Source organism: Nyctereutes procyonoides, unplaced genomic scaffold (genome assembly GCF_905146905.1).
Source record: "Nyctereutes procyonoides isolate TBG_1078 unplaced genomic scaffold, NYPRO_anot_genome, whole genome shotgun sequence".
NCBI lineage: Eukaryota > Metazoa > Chordata > Mammalia > Carnivora > Canidae > Nyctereutes > Nyctereutes procyonoides.
In genome coordinates this window covers 14,298,718-14,322,120 of record NW_026575141.1, presented here as the reverse complement: position 1 = coordinate 14,322,120, position 23,403 = coordinate 14,298,718, and the positions used below count along the sequence as shown (strand labels likewise).

Sequence of the window (23,403 nt, the reverse complement as noted above, 5' to 3'; positions counted from 1 at the left end):
TGAGACACAAGCACACTGAGCAGCACTTTTTCCATGTGTTCCCAACCTTGCAGCTTGTAGATTAGATCTACGCACTTTGAAAGCACATAAGAATCTAAATTTCAGACATTTTAGAAGCTTTCCACAGTACTTAAGAGGCAGCCTATACTAGCAATATCCTATTAGCCACTGAATGGTTTTTCATGTGATTAATAGTACTCTTTCCAAAGTCATCTCTTCCAGAGCTCTTCCACATCATTAAATGTTCATCACCTATTTCATTATTCTCCCAAGGCTTTTGTGTAACCCAGAATGCCGTTCATAGGAATAACACAAAGTAGATGGGCTTCAAGTTCTCTTTAAAAGCAAAGAGCAGAAATATATTTATGCAGTATGTACACTATTATAAACAAGAATGTTACTATATGTTAACTATCAAAATTTAAATTAAAACTTAAATAAATAAATAAATAAATAAATAAATAAATAAATAATGTTTCACTTCATGAAACTCAAAATACATAAGAACCTAAAAAAACCCTTGAGGGATCCCTGGGTGGCGCAGCGGTTTGGTGCCTGCCTTTGGCCCAGGGCACGATCCTGGAGACCCGGGATCGAATCCCACATCAGGCTCCCGGTGCATGGAGCCTGCTTCTCCCTCTGCCTATGTCTCTGCCTCTCTCTCTTTCTCTCTCTGTGACTATCATAAATAAATAAAAATTAAAAAAAAGATGGTACAAAGCAAAATAAAAAAAAAAAAACCTTGAACATCTAACTAAAATCCAAAGAAAAAATCCAATACCTAGTGAATCTTAAAATTATTTTACCTTTCTTTCATATCTAGGGTTTCAATGCGCATGGTGTATGGATTTTTCTTACACTTTTAATTTTATTTTATATATTTTTAAAGATTTTATTATTTATTTGAGAGACAGAGTGCGTATGTGAGAGGACATGAGCAGAGGGAGAGGGAGAAGCAGATTAGGGAACCCAACTTGGGTCTCAATTCTAGGACTCTGGGATCAAGACCTAAGGGGAAGGCAGCTGCTGAACCAACTGAGCCATCCAGGCACCACTCTCTCACACTTTTTAACTTACTAATTCCACCTCCTTAAAAAAAGGATACTATTAATTACATGGAACTATAAAATCAATTTCTTTTAGAAAATAACTTTGATATTAACAACTTTGAAATATGGCAATATCATCACTAAGTTTAGAAAACTATACATTAAAATGTTTGATATTGGGGAGCCTGCATAGCTCAGATGGCTAAGCATCTGCCTTCAGCTCAGGTCATGATCTCAGGCTCCTGGGATTGAGCATCGGGCTCCCTGCCCAGTAGGGAGTCTGCTTCTCCCTCTCCCTCTGCCCCTTCCTCTTGCTCATGTTCTCTCTCTCTCACTTGCTTGCTCTCTCAAATAAATAAATAAAATCTTTAAATAAAATAAAATGTTTGATATTGATTTAGGGCTTGCTAAATAAGATTCTGTGTGTGTGTGGGGGGGTGTATAAGTAGATCCCAGTGATATAAAGGGGGCACTACTGTAACTTACACATTTGCTTTATGGAAACTTAAAACATTTCATAATAAAATAAATTCTTAAATTATAAGGCTTTTGACCAGTCCACAAAACTTACTTAAACAACAAAGCAGTTCAACCGTATTCAGGATTTAATTACACTCAGGATCTTAAGAGCAGAATAAGGGAGGGTGGTAAAAAGAAAGAAGAAAATTTCCTTTTCCTCTTCTGACCAGAAGCCCAATCTAACTAAAGTTGTAAAAATAAGCAGGTGATACAACATTATAATTGGGAATCAGAGTAAGATGGGTCTTGAGATCATTGTACTTGCTACAAGATCCTGGAATAGCATCTAATCTCCCTAATCCTTAGTTTTCGTTTCCCTGTAAAGTGGTGATATTCATAGTTCCGTGAGGCTGTTGAAAACATCTGAAATGATAGTAACTATAAAGCCTCCAGCACAGTGCTCAGCATAAAACCCAATAAATTTTATTTGAAGATTTTTAGCATTGTGGTCATACTAGTCTTACATAATCTTTCACCTCCTCTTCTGATTCATCACTCATCAGTCCAAGCCTACAGTGGCCTCCTGTTTCCTACCCTATATCCCCCACCTAGATCTGCTCTAACTCCCAAGGCGTTTCATGTTTTGAAATTATTATTGCCTTTCCATCACTAAGAAACATACAAGAAGAGAACAGAATTTATTTGTGCTAGATACCTTGAGGAAAGCAATCTGGCTAATCCATTAAAATACTTATGAGTCTTAATCTTCCTCAAGGTATCAGTAGATTTATAACCAACAAGCAATGAAAAGCAGTATAAAACAAAATAAAAACTTTAGGAAATATTCTGGGAGTTATTTTTATAGTGGGCAATTACCACATAGTCACACTAACGCTACCAAGGAGTCCACACCTCCCCAACTCTAAGGAAAAACTCTTGCAAGATATTTCTACAGCCTGGAGCTCTTCCCCACTCCCACCACAACTCTGATTTCAGACATCCATTCAAACATTTTATGTAAACAAAACCCAGGCAAAATTTAGTTGTAGCAACAAAAAGTATTCCACCAGAGACCGCAAAAGGACAGGAGATGAAAAGAATAGAAAAAGACAAAGAAAAATGGAAAAGAGGAAGGCAAGAACAAATGGGGAAGTGAGGAAATAAAGGTGGAATGGAGACTCAAGAAGAGGCGAGGCAGGGCAATCCTACACCATGAACGACCCAAGCTTGCCTCATTCTCTGAGAGAACAGATTAAGCTATGTCTTAACTCCCCAGAGAAATTGGGGAGGAAATGTTGCCTGAAAAGTACTGCAGATGTCCACACTATTATGTGGCTGATTGACCTAGGATGGCTTCCAAAGGAATTGGGACCAGGGAAAATCTCACTCATACAAAGAAAAGTGATTGTTTCAGAGTCTTATTAATCAGTTAGCAAATACTCCAGGACATGTTTAAAAGTCAATCTTAATCAGTTAGCAAATATTTTGGGACAATGAATTTCCTTCATGTGGCAACTTCCACAGAATATAAAATCATCAAATGATTTTAGCCTCACAAATATATTATTTCCTTTTAAGACTTGGAGGACATATTTTCATATGATTTCTCTTAGTTTCTCTATTAATGTTACTGATTTAGACACCAAGCTCTTCTTCTTCCTTTTAGTTAACTATCTAATTTTGAGGGAGGAAATAAGTACGTTTTAGAAATCCTTCTTCCACAAAACATAAAAGTTAGTCAAGTATACTCAGAAAAATTGAGATTTAATTGCAGTATCACATCTAGATCTACTGGAAAATATGACACAAAAATCCCAATTCTAAATCAACTGAATACATTATTGACTCCAAAATCACCGATTAAACAAAAGAAATTATATTTGCATTGATGTGTGAATCTGCATCCATTCTTGGTAGCATGTAATATATTCAACTGCTCAGTTCTAGCTGTCCTTGTAGCCACATTACCATATTATTCAAATGTATCTATCATTTATATGTAAATAGAGAAGATAAATGGCTTCTTCATAAGACAACAATTTTCAAATGAAAAACAGACACAGGCAAGACATTACCAAGATAAAAATGTTGCAAATATGCATTCTATTATATATTTTTAAAAACACATGAAAACTTTTTCAAATTTTTAAAAAAGTAGTGTAGTAATTACAAAATGGGATCCTAATACAATTACAATACCAACAGCTACTCTTCTCAATAAAACTCTCCACCAATGTCATTTGTATCTTATAAATTACATGTTCTCAGATCCATCTGTGAAAATTGGGATGTTAATTATCATGGTTACATTTCATGATTCCACAGTTAAATGCTGAAGTGGTGCTACATAAATACCATATGTTTTTCTAGGAGAAACGGAGAAAGATTAATTATGAGTTCAAGTCCAAGTCTTCTAGCAGTAATACTCTCAACACAATAAGATCATTACATTGTGTGCTATGCAAATTGGAAGTTTTAATTAATAGCTGAAATACCAACTGAGGGGAAAAACTATGAAGTCTAAATTGTAAGTATCAGGCTTTCCTCCACTCAAAAAAAAAAAAAAAAAAGAAAGAAAAGAAAAGAAAAAAAAATCTTAGTAAGAACGCTTCTGAGAAACCAAGTTACAAGTTCAAAGGGAAAAAAAAAATCATTGTCTGTGAACTTCCTTTGATAGAGCGATCACTGGCTGTTTAATTCTATTTGATAAACCTGAAAACTGCAGCATATTCAAACATATAACAAATAGGTTATAAATAGATAATACATCTGATGAAAATTCAGCTTAACATTTATTTATCTTATAAATAGATAATACATCTGATGAAAATTCAGCTTAACATTTCTGGATTTTTCAAAATTACACAAACCTACTAGATAAAATACTTTGGTATAGTAACCTAAATAAGAAACTCTGTCATAATACTACAAGAATTTTATTTATATTTATAAAATCAGAATTCTTTTTTTTTTAAGATTTTATTTATTTATTCATGAGAGTACACAAAGAGAAGAGAGAGAGAGGCAGAGACACAGGCAGAGGGAGAAGCAGACTTCATGCAGGGAGCCCAACATGGGACTCGATCCCCCGTCTCCAGGATCACGTCCTGGGCTGAAGGCGGCGCTAAACCGCTGAGCCACCCAGAATGCCCTAAAATCTGAATTCTTATTTTACTCACCACATATTCAAACACAAGTGTCAGTGTCTCCTTGGTGTGGATAATGTCATGAAGCAGCACAATATTAGCGTGTTTTAGTCCTTTTAACAGAGAAGCTGTAAAACAAAGACAAAGAGACAATGGGTAACTATAAACTCATATGTTTCATTATCATTTTGTCAGATGAGATACCTATTTTCCCATTTTCCAAGCCAATAACTATTCAAAATCAAGGGCAGTAGAACAGGGTTTTAATTTAGATGAAGCTCCCCCAATTATTTCACCTGTTATTTGTTATTAAGTTGTAGGGAGATTCCATTATGATTTTAATCGTTTTAAATTTGTTTAGGTTTGTTTTATTATCCAGGATGTGGTTTATCTTGGTATACATGTTATACGTATGGAATATATATTCTGCTGAAGTTGAAGTTGAGGAGTTCTATAAATGTCAATTAGATTCTGTAGATTGATGATGTCATTGAGCTCTTCTATGCACTTCCTGATTTTCTGTATAATGGTTCTGACCGAGAAAGGGTTGTTGACATCCCCAAATATAAATGGGGATTTGTCAACTTCTCATTTGAGTTCTACCAGTTTTTGTTTTGTGTGTTTTGAAGCCCTGGGGTTTACTGCATATACATTTAGGATTCCTATGTTTTCTTTGTGAACTAGCTCCTTTATCAGTATATAACATTTCTCTTTGTCTTTGGTAATCTTCGCACTGAAGATTTTAATATAACCACTCCAGCTTGCTTTTGATGGTGTATCTTTTTACATCTTTTGACCTACTACATTGTTACATTTGAACATACAAATTTCTTATAAACAGCATATCGTTGGGTCGTGGGCTTTTTAAATTCATTCTGTCAATCTCTGACTTTTTACTGATATTTAGACCATTTAAATCTAATGTAAATATGAATATGTTGGGTCACCTGGCATTTCAATCTATTTTCCCTCGGGCATCTTGTAACTTAGTCTTCATTTCTGATTTGATTTGTCCTTTCTTCTATATCTCCCAGGAGTTAACTCATTTCATTTCATTTTGGGTTTTGTGCATTTTTCTTTTTTTTTTTTTTAATTTTTACTTATTTATGATAGTCACACACAGAGAGAGAGAGAGAGAGAGAGAGAGAGAGAGAGAGAGGCAGAGACACAGGCAGAGGGAGAAGCAGGCTCCATGCACCGGGAGCCCGACGTGGGATTCGATCCCAGGTCTCCAGGATCGCGCCCTGGGCCAAAGGCAGGCGCTAAACCGCTGCACCACCCAGGGATCCCTGTGCATTTTTCTTCTTAGCTTTTGAGGAAATAATCTTTTACATAATCTTTCACCTCCTCTTTTGTATTCCCAATTCAGGGTGGGATTTTTGTATTCCCAATTCAGGGTGGGATTTTTAGGTTTCATATATCCAAGAGCCTGAATGAGAAAATTCACTTTAGATTACTGTAGTGTGTACAATTTTCTTAATTTTATGGTTACTTTTTGAAAAGCATTTTTATCAGATGAAATGCCCTTGTTTTGCGTTTTCTGAGTTTTTACAGCAATTTTATACAGATGTGTTTGTTCTATTCCTATTCATTCAAGGAACTGTGTTCTTAGTTTGAGAGTCCTCTTACATCAGTTCTTCTCTCCTCTATGTAGTTATTATAGATGGTGCTGGTGGGACAAAGGGAGAGGGTTTAGTGTGTTTTGTTTCTTTTTCATTTTACAGAATCCTTAATTTCATACTATTCTTTTTCCTTTTTACTTTCACTGCCATCTTCAAAGGGTACCCTTCTTTCCCCCATATACCTGAATCTCTCCCACAGGCAGTACTTTCCAATCCCATTCACTTTCGATATTTTCTGTAGTCAGTGCTGTGAACTACATGTTCACAGTCAGTTTTCTCTTTCTGGAGTGATTCTGGTCCTTGCTCCTCTAAGTTCTCCATACCCCTCTATTCTTTTTCAGTCTCTTAAACTTGTCTGAAGCTTCCCTTGCACCACTCTGGAACCACAGGCTTATGGCATCTCCTAATGCTTTCAAAGATGTGGATCCTGTGTGTTTTTATTTGCTCTCTTTGTTAGATTTATGACTTTTGGAGAATTGTGAGTGGAAAGATTCAAGATTAGGCAGCCACCATTCATTGTCCTCCAAACCTCTTACCTTAGATCAAGGCCTGATACATAGTAGTAACTCAATAAATTTACTGATTGTTGTTCATTTAGGTTCCCTGGTGGAGATACACACACACACACACACACACACACACACACACACACACACACATTCTTTGAATATCCCTTGAATGAGAAAGGACCTGCTATCACCTGCAGTTCTTCCTCCTTTATCTTCCTTTTACTATGAGACCAGCACTAGCCCCTGATCTAAGTATGTTAATAGATAACACACATTCTGATATCTACCCTTTCAAAAATGTGGACAAGACCACATGGTCAATTTCAAGATCTGGGCAAGAACAGTTGATTCTGCCCCTTAAATTCCATTCCTTCCCCAACACGTTTGCTTTTTTTTTTTTTTTTTTAATTAAAAAAGGGAATGAGACAGCTCCATCCCCCCCATCACACTCACTGTGACAATGCTCACTTCAAGTAAATAACTTTAGATTTCAGTTTTTGTAAATAATGCCACAAAGGACATTACTGGGTTTAAAACATACAAATATTTCTTTTAGAATTATCTTCCTATAGTGAATTGTGAAAAATGGAATTGCAGAGTAAAAAGATGTGAGATATATACAAGATGTTACTAATTGATTAAATAACAAGTGGATTTAGTTTTACATCTTTCCATCTTTGCAAAAATAAAAGAACCATAGTAGACAGGAAAATATACGTAAAAACTAATGTACCATGGAAGTAACCAATCTTATCAAATGATCCTTACTAAATAAGTATATGTAAATTTGATATACCATAAGCACAGGTATTTTTTTAAGATTTTATTTATTTATTCATAGACACACAGAGAGAGAGGCAGAGACACAGGCAGAGGGAGAAGCAGGCTCCATGCAGGGAGCCCAACATGGGACTCGATCCTGGGTCTCCAGGATCACACCCCAGGCTGCAGGCAGCGCCAAACCGCTGCGCCATCGGGGCTGCCCAAGCACAGGTATTAATTTAAGGTAAACTTCCTTGTCCCTCAGTAAGATCAGAAATAAACAGAACTGTTTCCCCCTACACCAATGACCATTCAAGTAGAATACTCAAAGAATGGGAGCTACCTCTATCACTATTTAAATTAATTTTCAATTTTGGGGGATCCCTGGGTGGCGCAGCGGTTTGGCGCCTGCCTTTGGCCCAGGGCGCGATCCTGGAGACCCGGGATCGAATCCCACGTCAGGCTCCCTGCATGGAGCCTGCTTCTCCCTCTGCCTGTGTCCCTGCCTCCCTCCCTCTCTCTCTCTCTCTCTCTCTCTCTCTGTGACTATCATAAATAAATAAAAAAATTTAAAAAAAATTTAAAAAAAAATTTTTTCAATTTTGGTTTTTGGTATACAATCTGAAGGAAAAAAAAAGATGTTTTGCATGTGTTCTGTCAAGAACTTATAATCATTCATTTATTCATCAAGTATCTATCAAGAACCTAGTTACTGGCACTGGTGGCCCTGGACAAATTCTTGATAGATCAAGCATCTATCAAGAACCTAGTTACTGGCACTGGTGGCCCTGGACAAATTCTACTACCCAGTAGTACTGCAAAACCACATCTTTAAAAAAGATTTATAACACCAAGCATGAATCCTAATGTAAACCTTGGACTTTGAGTGACAATGATGTGTCAGTATAGGTTCATCAATTGTAAGGAATGTACCACTCTGCTGAAAGATGTTGATAGTAGGGGAGACTTAGAGGAGTAGGGTGGGGAGGAGGTAGGTGGTAGGAGGTAGTGGTAGGTAGGTGAAAACCTGCCACTCAATTTTGCTGTGTACCTAAAACTGCATTAAAAAATAAAGCCTATCAAAAAAAAAAAAAGAGAGATGCACCCATGTTTTTTTTTCCTAAAGATTTTTTATTTATTTATTCATGAGAGACAGAGAGAGAGAGAGGCAGAGACACAGGCAGAGGGAGAAGCAGGCTCCATGCAGGGAGCCCAATATGGGACTCGATCCCTGGTCTCTAGGATCCCACCCCAGGCTGAAGGCAGCGCTAAACCACTGAGCCACCGGGGCTGCCCTGCACCCATGTTTTAACAAACTTTTTTAAAAAAACAAATCTTAAAATATAAATAAAAATTTAAAAAAATCTAGATCATTTTATATTTTACTCAAATAAAATGATATTTTAGATATGTCATCACCATGTAAGAGGGGCTGCACTGGCTTTTCCCAGAAAGGCAGAGAAAAAGCATATAGACTGTTAAGTTTTAGTATGAGCTCAATGAATGTGAGCAGTTGTTTTATTAGAGCTATTGTTATTGCTATGAATTTCTGTAGACTTCTCCAGGCAAGACTGTTTCAGTACATATGCTATATCCTTAATCCCAAGAAAAACTTTAATAAACATATTTAGTCCAAAGAAGGTCATTCAGAAAGAGAATTCATGTGGCTGATTCCAACACTGAAAGACAACAAGAAGTGTGTTCCCTCTAAAACTGAATCAGTAGCAGTAGTGTATAGTCCAAGGCCAGAGAAGTCCAGACTACCATGGTGAGGCCCTCTCTTTCATCTCACATATCTTCCATGGGCAAGTTAGCTTTATACACTAAAATCCTTCTAGCAAAAAAAATCTACAAATTTATTTTATCTGAGCTTTGTAAATTAGCACTCATGGGAAAATAATTACAATAATAAAATCATAGCACACGAACTGTGAAGGAACAACCATTATATAGACTTATGATAGAGGTTCGTATGATTAATTCCAATAATTTATAATCTTCCTTCTTTTAATTATTCAACTGGCCCATCAGCCTTAAACAATTAAAAGTTTATTAAATAGCTAGCTTTCAGATATTAATCTGGGGACCAACTTCACATTTGCTCATTTTAAAAAGGACATTTGGCCCTGTGCTAGTCTTCTAAGGCATATTTATCCTCAGAGATCAATATTTCAAACCACAACAGAGTATTTGAAAATGATGGCCAGGTATGGTACTTCACACCTACCAGGTACAGGACATGGATAGGTGAAATGAATCAAGGACCTAAAGGATCCAATGTTGCATGAAAGGAACCTGGCTTTGCGAGGCAAGTTTCAGAAATGTATTGTTCAATAGGATTTGTAATCTTGTCCAATTTCATTTTTCCAGTTATCCCCTTAGCCTGTCAAATTTAGCAAGGATCCATCCTTATCAGCAACAACCCCAAAAAGGTACTGAAGCTTCCACCAAATTAAGAATTCCATGCCTTGAGGATCCTTTGCCTTAGGATTTTTTTTAACTGCCTGCCCAACCTCTGCACCATTATTGCCTTTCTTCTCTCGCCACTTACACCTAAATTGTTGCTCATTTCTCAAAGTAATGTCTTCACACTCATCATTTCCCATGGCATCTCCCCCTACATTTTCAGGAAAATCGAATTTCTGTTAGCATTCATCTTGGGAAAAAATGTTTTTTTTCCTGACAGTGACAAATATTATAGAAAAAAGTCATGTCAGTTTTTTATATTTTTTAACCATTTCTACATGAAGAATAAGTCTCCACATTTCTTTCTAGCTAAGTCTCAATTATTACAGATTTTAGATTTCTAAATACATTTCTACACACTTCTAAAGTACACTATCAGTTAAATACGTACCAATACCCCTGTATTTTTTTTTAAGATTGATTGATTGATTTATGATAGACATAGAGAGAGTGAAAGAGGCAGAGACACAGGAGGAGGGAGAAGCAGGCTCCATGCCGGGAGCCCGATGTGGGACTGGATCCCAGGACTCCAGGATCAAGGCCTGGGCCAAAGGCAGGCACTAAACCACTGAGCCACCCAGGGATCCCCCCAATACACCTGTATTTGAAAGCAAACACTCTTTCTTTTGAGATTAACATAGTGAATTTGCATTTTAAAAAGGACAGAACCACTAAGTTCATAGCTAATGGCTGACAAATGGCATGGAAGATCAGAAAACAGTCCACGATATCCATCAACATCAGGGAAGGTGACAGACCTCAGTAGTTTGGAGGCTGCCAATGCAGCAGCCACTGCTTCCAGTAAGCTGCCAGAAACCATAATTCCTGCTGTTACCACAGCAAGTAAGTCTCCTGGGCTGCCAAGTCAGACCAGTGATTAGCACCTAAGCTCTAAAGCCAACATGTCTCCCTTTTCAAGACAAACACTGTCAAAATAATACTCCACGTAATCCTAATAATATCACAGATATACCACATGTTATTTTCTCATCGTTTACTGACAAACAAATCCCGCAACATTAGTGTTAGCAATTCCAGAATGCTTGGTTTCTCACTTGGTTTCTCCACATGTCTTAAGTAAACATATAGCAACATTTTAAATTCATTTCAACTCCTGAGGTTTGAAAAAGTTCAACTGTATGTGATGCAAAAGACTTGTAATTTTAGGGCTGAGGGTAAAATTCTAACAACAGTTTGGAGACTATGATGTCACAATACAAAAACAGAAAACCATTGCTGTTCATAAAGATAATTGTGTCTCTGACAAAGTCCCAGTAGGACAGAAGGACACAGGGAGACTTCCTTAGTATGGCAGCAGAGTTCAGATATCTGCTTATAGGCCATAATGAAACTTCCACCACCCGTTTTGAGAATAAACACCTTCAATTTCCACTCTGACTTGGAAGGAATAAATTTCACCTAAACTCCAATATCATCATGATCAAATAAATTGTGAGTTAATAGAGGAGTTCAGAGTATGTTCATATAAAAAAAATACTTTATTTACTTGAGAGAGAAAAAGCATGCACAAGCAGGGGGAGGAGCAGAGGGAGAGGGAGAAGAAGAGAATCCTCAAGCAGACTCCTGGGCTGAGTGTGGAGCCCAACATGGGGCTGGATCTCATGACCCTGAGATCATGACTTGAGCCAAAGTCAGAAGCTCAACTGACTGAGCCAGCTAGGTGCCCCCAGAAGTATGTTCATTTTATCAGTTACAAGCGATGTTAATAAAGGAAGGACAAAACCCTTCTTTAGTATATCAGTTTTCTAGGTTATTATATGATATCCAAATAGGAAAGGACAAACCACAAACAAACACAACCTATCCTTGCTCATTCCCCTTTCAGCCGCTGGAAAGAAGAAGTGCATTCACATTTTACTCTCTCTTTTTTACAAATGTGTTCTTTCCTAGAGGGGTAGATTGGAGGGGCTGCTACCTGACATTTCTAGAAGACAAGCATTACTACCCATTCAACCCAAGGAGCCGACCATATCTCAAGCTACAACTTACACTAGACATGAACCTTTTCTTTAAGCCCACAGCTAGATAGCTCTAAGGCTGCTGAAATTCACTTTATACTAGAAATAAGAAAACTACTTACCTTCAAAGAGAAGTTACGTGCCAGTGCATTCTGAATATTTTTGTAGCTGAAGTATTTGGAATGGGAAAATCTCAGGGGTAAAGAGCAAACAACAAAAATAACCTTCCCCCTACAAACACACACAAAAGAACAAAAGAACAACAACAAAAAAAAAAAACCAAAAACACAGGCAGAGAAAAAACAAGACTGCTTGTTTAACTTTATCTGTGAAGACTAAATGGTCTAGACAGAGAAATGAACAGATACACAGCTCCTAGGTTAACTACAGTTTTGCAAGGTATGCTGCCTCATTCAGCTACATAGAGAAATGCTGTGGTTCTGCTTATTCCAGATCCTTCCCTTAATGATACATAATATGATTAAGAAACACATACACATGGGCACACCCATAAACTAACACATGAAAAAGTAAAAGAATCAGGTAAAAAAAAAAATGGAACTGTATCTTTGACTCCGTACTCTGCATTTTGTGCTCTGTACGCACACACATACAATGGTCAACTCTGTGTTACAGGTAAAAGAGGTCATGGTTAACCCAAATACAAGGTCAAAATGTGGTATCTTATAAACTTAATTTGGCTAAAATCACATACAGGATTTGGAGACATGCTTCTTGACTGCCAGGTTGTCACCCAAAGGTGGAAAAGATAATACATGTTAGGAATACTTTAGAAATATTAAGTAAATTATTTTCTACCCTTCAGAAAAAAGTTTACTGTTCTTACTTGCTCCAGAGCTAAGTTCTTCTATTTGGGGATAGACAGAAATTCAATCCCACAGCATATTCCTCCTGCTTTGCCCTGCTCCTAATATCCTCAAGATCACAAACCTGAAATGTGGTACTAAAAATCACAGACTCAACAATTCCTCTCCTGCCATCACTACCTGTCTATCCACCACTCAACTACCAGCAAATGGTGGTCGTGGGGGGGGGGGGGGCAGCCTAGGCTACTTCCACATCGCAGCCTCACAGGACAACAGAAAATGCTTACTAAATCACTTCAAAGAACAAATTGCTCTAATAGTATAGCTGAATCACGTAAAACTGCCAATATTTGACATTTTTGACCTACTAACATAGCAATTTCATGTGGCTCAAACTAATAGAGTTATTTGGTTCAAAGTAATTTTAACTTTATCACCAATGCATTGTTACTTTTACCACTGCTAACATTCAAACCAATCAATCTGCCACCAAAGGGCCAAGACCCTGGTCTGCATAGTAACACACACACACACACACACACACACACACACACACAAGGAATCTGCCTATCAAACTATGGTCACAGCTGAGGGGAGGAATATAGAAACAACTTAGTTTTCTACATGTACCTTTCTACATCATTTTGAATTGTTGGTGATACAGATACGTTTCTTTGATACTAAAAAAGAGGTCTTGAAAAGTTCTTTATTACAAGTAGGTTGGCTAAAAAAAACTGAAGTAGCACTAAAAAGGCATACAGATGTTTAACTACACAATTAACATGCAACTACAACACATCTACAATAATGAATCATTATAACTGCAATGTGATCCTTCACTACTAATCCTGCCTCATTACTAATCCCTCCTCACTAGGTTAATGGTGCAAAATGCGAGCATTGTAAGATCTCTTTTCCTTTCCTGGAACACTGCAAGCCTTGCTCCAGCCTCTAATTTGCTTGCATATTACACATTAATCCAAAATGTTGAAACTGTTTCTTGTCTAAATAGTTACTTCCCTGCATTGAGATTAATGTACTCACTGAAAAAGATTCCTAGTTTTATTGTCTCCAATTACTCCCAGATGAACCTGTAAATGACCCACCAGCTGCTTTTCCATGCTGTAGCTCATCCTGTTCCTCTCTGCTACTAAAAAGATCCACGCATGAATGTAGGTAGTAGGTGAAAGTGGACATGTGGTTGTCTCTAATGTAAACATCTTGCTAGTAACTTCTGCAGAAACAAATCTTGCTAAGTGACAGGGTTGGGAAGAGTGGCAGTTATGCTTCATGTACCATTGTCTTTAGGCAAAAAAGAGATGACATAGGAGTTGAGGGTTTCTGGAAGATTTGATAACAGAAGAGCTGTTCTCTGACTAGTAATTAAGTTTAAAAGCTGTTAGGCGGGGGCATCTGGGTGGTTCAGTGGTTAAGCGTCTGCCTTTGGCTCAGGTCATGATCCAGGATCAAGTCCCACATAGGGTTCCCTTCAGGGAGTCTGCTTCTCCCTCTGCCTATGTCTCTGTCTCTCTCTGTGTATCTCTCATGAATAAATAAATAAAATATTTTTTTAAAAAAGCTGTTAGGTGGTTTGCTGTATTTGAACTACTTTAGACTTTATGACATGTGGGATACACTTACAGTCAGTAAGAATACTACAAAGTATGCAATAAAAAAAGATGTGTGGTTTGGCATCAAGCCCCTTATGTCTTCTGGTTAAGAAGAATAAACATTTGTATCATAATAGCTATCACTGTTCAACTAGATATAATTCAACCTCAATCTTTACATGAAAATGTGAATAGCTTTTATTGTATTTCACAAAAATAAACAGAAGTATAAAGTCATATAAAGTCAGAAAAAATATTTTCTTTGCCATGGCTTCAAGTCCCAGTACCCAGGGACCTGCACATGGGACACTCCACTTTACAAGGTATCACTCAAGTGATAGAACACAGTCTATCCTCCACAAAGCAAAGTAATTTTGTCACTTATTTCCAGACACAGGAAACTCCTACTATGCTCCATCAGGGATTAGACTGTTCCTATCAACACAGCCACAACCACAGGCCCACCATGAGGTGTTTCTCAAAGTGGGCTCCTTCAGTGATCCACATCCACTGCCACCAATGCCAATTTATTAGGCTCTATCCTAAACTTACCAAAACCAAATTGATGGGGATGAGACCTTAGAATCATTGAAGAAATATTTAACATCCACCCTGTGCCAAACACCAGGCACAGGAGAAACACAGACAAAACTCCTGTCCTGTGAAGCTTGCATTCTATATTTTGGCCAAGCTTCCTATTCAATCATTGTGCATCCTAAAGCTTAAAAATAACTGTATTGTGGTTTTGACATGGAGAAATGGGTAGCATGTTTATGGGGGGGGGGCGTATATGCATGTGTTTATGTACTTAGTTGCACTGCAATCTACTCATTGTTCTACAAGCAATTCAAAAGAAACAGCAAGACAATCAATAAGTTTCTTTACCTAATATCTATTATCCCTTCCTTCTCTCTTTCTCACACACACACACACACACACACACACACACCTGCTTGAGAAGAATTGCCACTGAAGGATAGAAAGTCCAGGGCTAGAAGGAAGAGAGAATTCTTTATTCTGAAAATTTGATGCTATTTTGATATGTGTGCATTTTTTTTGTTCACTTAAAAAGGCAACAAATGTCAGCTCATTACGAGCTGATTATAAATCAAATGTTGATAAGGTCATCGTTACATGAACTTTTCAACCCCACAATTTTTGAAATCTGTGAAGGAATAAGATTTTATGTAAAATGCTTGCAGTAAGTAAGCACTGCATCAGAACCCATGCTTTGATAAACAATCAGCAGGTCTGGAAATACTATAAGCAGGCCACGAGCACCAAAGGAGAAAAAAGGGAAAGACAATAAAAAATGAGTACGAATTTTAGCTGGAATTAATTCTTACCCTTGAATATCCCCTGAATTGAAATTTCAAACATACCACTACTTTGTTTGACTTAATAGCATAGTCAAAGCTATAAAAATTTTAAATTATAGCTTAATTCAGTGGAAAGTGCACAGTCCTACAGCATCAGCTAACCTTCAGGCAGGCAATGACCTCCTATCTTCCCATGACAAAACTCAGTACACTGTCCCCAGGTCTGGACGAGGCCCTGAAATCCTTCATGCTGCTTTTAATCAGTGGTTGTCCTGGTGGGGACCCCAGTTCATCTCAATCCTGCTGACTGAGCTCTGTCACTGATGGAAGGTCACTAGTACTCTGCACCCTTATATGCATCCCTCCCACCAGTGCTTCCTTGCTTGCAGTGCTCAGTGATGCCCAACCGCTCAGGACACAGCTTCCAGCCTGCTCAAGCACCACATAAATGGTCAAGGGTTGTACAAGATTTTTAATGTAATAACAGTAATTAAGGGTTCAGTCACAGATTGCCTTCCAATTGTATGGAGGCAGGACCTTGGGCAAGTTCTAGTCTCTGGGTGCTCTCATTTTTCTTCTTCTGGCTATGGCAGCATTTGAAGGAGACTTTTTTCTGTATACACAAAAGCAAGATAGGAAAAGAAACACACCTATAAAGGATACAGTTATATCTCACCTGTTCAGTATTCAAAGGTATAAGATGATAAAAATAAAACTGTTTATGCCAAGTCACATCGGCAAAGTGTTACGGAGGAGAGGCTCCTTACAACCTTTTCTGAAAGTGAGGACTTCTTAAATCCCTACACTAGCAAAGCCACTTCAGTACAAAAATGATAAGAACAGTCTTTAAAAATCTTAACAGAGTCTCATATTATCTTCCTCAAAGTCACTATCTAGTTGTCTGAAACTGGCAACATCTTAGAAGTGGCAGATTTCATGCAAGGTATCATACACTTGGCTAAGATAAAACATTTCTTTACTATGATTACTACATGAATAAAGTTAAAGATAACTAAGCTTATGTTATATATTTTATGTTTCTAAATTAGCAAGGTAGGGCAGCCCTGGTGGCTTAGCGGTTTAGTGCCGCCGTCAGCCGGGGGTGTGATCCTGGAGACCCGGGCGAGTCCCACATCGGGCTCCTGCGTGGAGCCTACTTCTCTCTGCCTGTGTCTCTGCCTCCCTCTCTCTCTCTCTCTCTCTCTGCCTCTCATGAATAAATAAAATCTTTTAAAAAAATAAAAAAATATATTAGCAAGGTGACTTCAGACTGTCATGATAGAAGAAGAAGAAGAAGAAGAAGAAGAAGAAGAAGAAGAAGAAGAAGAAAAGAAATTGCCATCGGAGAAAATAACAAAGGGGAAGAAAATTAGGTTTGTACATCAGGGTCTCAAGTTTTGCACCTCCATCTCCACCAGAGCAATCCGATCCTACATTCACCCAGGCAGGAAACTGTTAGACACTAGAGTCTTGAATGCTGTGATGGTGGAGGGGCCTTTCTCAGTCTCTCGCCAAGGTACGCTTGTGCAGGGTACCGACAATAGCTTCTGCTCATACAACCTGCCTTTCCATATAAGAAGGCAGCTCCTGAAAACTATAGTAAGCGTGAACTGTCATTAGCATCACCATCGGTTTCTCAAATATATTCTAACTCCTACTGACCCACATTTCCCTTTCTAAAAAAACTTCCTCTTGCTTAATGAACATTACTCACACAAATACATACCCGCATATGTAAAATCTTAGTGCATTAAATACTTCTACGATTTGACTCACCCACGGGGTGACTGTCCCTTCATGCACACGACAAACCAGTCTTTGGAGAAGCGTAAAGCTGAGTGTCACCTTCCACCATGTATAATACAACTGTTCATTTGAAAACTGAGGAAACCAAAATATACAGTTTTGGCCCTAAGTCTCATATCCTGGCCTCCTGCCTCCTGCTGCAGTGCCATTCTATTTCTGTGATCAAAATAAGCATCATCTTTTTCTCTGTGTCTTGGTTTTCTTGTCTTCTTTCCTAGGGCTTTGTAGTGGTCATGGATCTTCTTTATCACCAGATCTACCCAGGTACTGGGAGCAAAAAACCCAAAGCTAACAAGACCAGATGCCATGGGAGGCACCCATGCAGCTGTTCACTTGCAGCACCACGTGGACTAAAGAGGTCTAAAAAGACAGCAATAAGGAGAGAGCTAATGGGGAAACTGCAATACAAATTGGCTTTTAAAAATTGTTCATCTGATCAAGGCTCTTCTCAGAACTTTTCAGGGGCCACTTAACAGGACTCACGGGACCTGCACAACAGGGATCTCGCTGGACCTCTCCCAACTCTCCCACATACTCTAAAAATGACAGCCATACGGCATGCCTGCAGAGCTCGGGTTCACCACGTGCTCTTAGATGGCTGGGCTGTTCCTCCCTCTGCCCTTCTGTCCCCCACATCCCAGAGGCTTCAGCTCTCAACTTGACTATAATTTCCTTTGGAAATCTCTGCTGACTGCCAGGGCTCAAGTTAGGGGCATTTTCAATGAGTCCGTCCACACTGTGAGGTGTTCTATCCGGATGTTATAATTACCTGATTCCCTCTTTCCAGCTGTCTGTATTCCCCATCACTCATTATTTGCTCTTACTCCAGCTGTGCTCATAGCACGCAATTCAAGGCTGAGTTTAGAGAAGATGCCCGTTAAGTGCAGATTAAATAATGCATGCATAAACATGAAAAATAAAATCCTCAAATGATCTTCCTTAAATTGCCACAAGTGGCACAGCTCCTAGTATTGCACTCTGCTGTCTGCTGGTTACCTTCTTATAATGTGTTTAGTTCAGCCTGGGTATGTTGATCAAAATAAATACATTCTTATCCTGTAATAATTGACAAACACAGAGGCTACAGATTTCATTAAATTTTGAAAAGAAGCAAAGAAGCGTCCTACGGGATGTTATTGGGAGTTTCCCTTTCCTAAGTAGGTGAAATGCTGTATACTACTGCTATAAAGAAAAAGTCATTATTTTATTTCCACTCACATTTCAGATTACAGAGAGATGGTAAAAGATTTGTTTGAAATTCTATTTCAAAAAGCCCATGTTAGAAACTAATATTACATCCTAACATTCTACCCAGAATCGAGATAAGCTCTTATACAGTAAGGCAACATCAAGGAGAAAAGGTTCTAAACCATACATGGGTTTACCGCAGAGTGAAATCCAACCCAGACTTGGTTTGTTTGGCTTATGAAATGTTTTAGAAATTTATTAAGTATTTGAAAAACAGATGGAAAAATATTCCATGCTCATGGATTGGAAGAATTAATATTGTGAAAATGTCAATGCTACCCAGGGCAATTTACACATTCAATGCAATCCCTATCAAAATGTCATGGACTTTCTTCAGAGAGTTGGAACAAATCATCTTAAGATTTGTGTGAAATCAGAAAAGACGCTGAATAGCCAGGGGAATACAAAAAAGGAAAACCAGAGTTGGGGGCATCACAATACCGGATTTCAAGTTGTATCGCAAAGCTGTGATCATCAAGACAGTATGGTACTGGCACAAAAACAGACACATAGATCAATGGAACAGAATAGAGAACCCAGAAATGGGCCCTCAACTCTATGGTCAACTAATATTTGACAAAGCAGGAAAGACGATCCCCTGGAAAAAGGACAGTCTCTTCAATAAATGGTGCTGGGAACACTGGATAGCCATGTACAGAATGAAACTAGACCATTCTCTTACACCATACACAAAGATAAGCTCAAAATGGATGAAAGATCTAAATGGGAGACAAGAATCCATCAAAATCCTAGAGGAGAACACAGGCAACACCCCTTTTGAACTTGGCCACAGCCACTTCTTGCAAGATACATCTATGAAGGCAAGGGAAACAAAAGCAAAAATGAATTATTGGGACTTAATAAAGATAAAAAGTTTCTGCACAGCAAAAGAAACAGTCAACAACTAAAAGACAACCTACAGAATGGGAGAAGATAGTTGCAAATGACATATCAGATAAAGGGCTAGTATCTAAGACCTATAAAGAACTTATTAAACTCAACACCCAAGAAACAAACAATCCAATCATGAAATGGGCAAAAGACATGAACAGAAATTTCACCAAAGAAGACACAGACATTCCAAAAAGCACATGAGAAAATGCTCCGCATCACTGGCCATCAGGGAAATACAAATCAAAACCACAATGAGATACCACCTCACACCAGTGAGAATGGGGAAAATTAACAAGACAGGAAACAACAAATGTTGGAGAAGATGTGGAGAAAGGAAAACCATCTTGCACTGTTGGTGGGAATGTGAACTGGTACAGCCACTCTGGAAAACTGTGTGAAGGTTCCTCAAAGAGTTAAAAATAGAGCTACCTGGGATCCCCGGGTGGCGCAGCAGTTTGGCGCCTGCCTTTGGCCCGGGGCGCAATCCTGGAGACCCGGGATCGAATCCCACATTGGGCTCCCGGTGCATGGAGCCTGCTTCACCCTCTGCCTGTGTCTCTGCCTCTCTCTCTCTCTCACTATGTGCCTATCATAAATAAAAAAAAAAAAAAATTAAAAAAAAAAATAGAGCTACCCTACAACCCAGCAATTGCACTGCTGGGGATTTACCTCAAAGATACAGTTGCAGTGAAATGGCAGGACACCTACACTCCAATGTTTATAGCATCAATGTGCACAACAGTCAAACTATGGAAAGAGCCTCAGTGTCCATCAAAAGATGAATGGATAAAGAAGATGTGGTCTATATATACAATGGAATATTACTCAGCGATTAGAAACGACGAATACCCACCATTTGCTTCGACATGGATGGAACTGGAGGGTATTATGCTGAGTGAAGTAAGTCAATCAGAGAAGGACAAACATTATATGGTTTCACTCATTCGGGGAATATAAAAAATAGTGAAAGGGATTATAAGGGAAAGGAGAGAAAATGAGTGGGAAATATCAGAGAGGGTGACAGAACATGAGAGACTCCTAGCTCTGGGATACAAATAAGGGGTATTGGAAGGGGAGGTGGGTAGGGGGTTGGGGTGACTCTGTGATGGGCACTGAGGGGGGCACTTGACAGGATGAGCACTGGGCATTATGCTATATGTTGGCAAATTGAACTCCAATAAAAAATATGCGAAAAAATTAAAACAGTAAAAATATCAAAAAAAAAAAAAAGTGAAAAACACCTTGGCTTTTCTAGAAAAACCCAATGTGGGGCATGGGTGGCTCAGTGGTTGAGCATCTGCCTTTGGCTCAGGTCATGATCCCAGGGTCTTGGAATCAAGTCCTGCATCAGGCTCCCCACAGGGAGCCTGCCTTCTCCTTCTGCTTCTCTCTGTCTCTCATGAATAAATAAATAAAACCTTAGGAAAAAAAAAAGAAAAAAGAAAAAAAGAAAAACCCAGTGTGGCTACAAGTTATATGTCCATAGCTACACAACCTGCCCCTTATATAGGATGTCACTGCCATGCTTCCCCACTTTCCTTGTCCCCCCAGAGTGGCAGAGGCTCTGATAGCCTGATACCTGACTGACCTTTAAGTTTGTGATCTCCAAATCACTATGTATCATGTGTAAAAGTCCATCACCTTGACTGCATGAGCTAAAGGGACAATTATGAGTAAACTGGAAGCAGCCAATTCAAAATGGGTTTCCACAAACCACAGAGTAAAAAAAGGGGATGAGAAGAAGAACAGGAGAAATGTTACCACATCAATATCATAACTCCTACTAAAGAGTATACAGAAATGAAATTATAACTGTTACAGATAGCTCATCCTAAAGCCCCATTGAGGCCCACTAGGTGGAACAGGAGCCCCTTAGGACTTTTAGCATAGGACTTTTTTTTTGCTCATGTCAAGTTGAATACATATTCATTGACTGACAGATCTAAACGGGCCTTGGAGGGCATTCAGTTCAACTGGTGCACTTTTCTAGGTAAGAACATTGTAGCCCAGAGAGACTGTCAAAAGTCATACAATTTGGTACAACACTTCTCCTTTCTAGCCCTCTTTTTCTCCAATTCAATCTCAGGGATCTAGGGAAAATGTCAGGGAGGCATTAAACATCCAATATTTACATCCTAGGAAGATGAGAAATCAAGAAACAAAAATGGAATTATTCAAGGTAGCAATAGCAAGCTAGTGGCCAAGCTGGGTCAAAAGCCAGGTCTCTGATTCCTAAACCACTATGTCAGGCTTCTACCTGGAAAGGTGCAGAGTTCAAAGTCTGAGAGAACTGCATACATTGCTTATGGGGGCCTGATAGACTCCATCCCCCAATACATAGACAAAGGACTGAATGGGGAGGACAGCAATCATCTGGGAGGAAACCCAAACATGAAACTCAAAGCAAATTAATCCAAATAATATTTAACACTGGCAAGAATGTACGGAAACAAATACACTCATATACTATTTGAGGTCAGATGTCACTGAAGTGGGTGAGGAGACTGGTCAGCCTCAATTAAAAGTTAAAATACTTCCCAGGGTGGCTGTGTGGCACTGTTGGTTGAGTGCTGCCTCTTGGTTTCCACTCAGGTGGTGATCTAAGGGTCATGGGATCAAGCCCTATGTCCAGCTCTACACTCAGTGCAAATTCTGCTTGGGATTCTCTCTCCCTATCCCTCTGGCCTTCCTGCTTGTTCTTTCTCTCTCTCTCTCTCTCTCTCTCTCTCTCTCTCTCTCTCATAAATAAATAAACCTTTAAAAAAATTAAAATACTGACCATAGGCCTTAAACCAGCATTTCTCCTGGAAATTTATAGATGCAGATGTAGAAATAAGCAAAGATACATTAATAAGAATATTCTCTTCATGTTCTCAATAAACAGTGAAATTTTTGAAATATTCTAAACTCTCCATTCATTAAGTAAAATCTGGTGTATTCATACAACAAAAAAACTGTGTAGCTATTAAAAAGAATGCAATACTTCTATAAGTATTAACAACAAAACATGTCTAGGATATATTGGGGAGAGGGCAGACATCAAATTGAAAGCAGTTAGTGTTTAAAAGAGAAGTAGGAGGTGATGGGTAATACCCTAGAAGCTATAAACAGCTATAAAAGAATGACACTGGGCTTGGGAGATAAAGTGTGGGTGGAGGGATAGTTTACTTTTTCTCTTATATTCACTATTAAGTTTAATGTTTTTTACCTAGATCATCTATTATTTAACATTGTAAATGTAGCTCATAAAAAAATAATGAAAAAAATTCAAAACTATTTTGTTCTCTACAGGTATCTATTTAACCAAATGATTAGTCATTCATTCAACTAACATTTATTAAACATCTACAATCTGTTTGTGATTGTCTAACCTTGGAAGACGTGGAAAGATACTGCATGTGCTGGAAGACTTTTAAAATTCTGCTCCTCTAGCAATATAAGCCCAAATCATACTATGCTTAGGTTAGCTATGGAGTAGATAAGCATCCAAGAACAACTTCATATTGCTTGGTATAAACTGTCTAGAGCAATGTTCTGTGAAGTACAATCACCAGCATGGCTTTCCCAAGTAAGAAAAAGCAATGGAACCAAAAATAAATAAGTTTCCTTGCCACACCCTCTCCTCCCCCAAATTTTCTGCTGGAGTCTTGGAAGGAAAGAAGGAAATGAGGAAGTTCTGCTTGCCCCCCACCCCTTTCATACATAAC

The 23,403-nt window shown here is 38.4% G+C and overlaps 1 protein-coding gene across 3 annotated transcripts in view; it reads right to left on the bottom strand.

Annotated features, from left to right (window-relative positions):
- The window catches only part of CDK14 (cyclin dependent kinase 14), a 564,290-nt gene that overhangs the window by 310,324 nt on the left and 230,563 nt on the right, over positions 1-23,403 (bottom strand). For all 3 annotated transcript variants that reach the window (XM_055307507.1, XM_055307508.1, XM_055307506.1), the window contains one exon: positions 4,688-4,782. In XM_055307507.1, the coding sequence (XP_055163482.1) occupies positions 4,688-4,782 (95 nt within the window). The remainder of the gene's footprint in view (positions 1-4,687; positions 4,783-23,403) is intronic.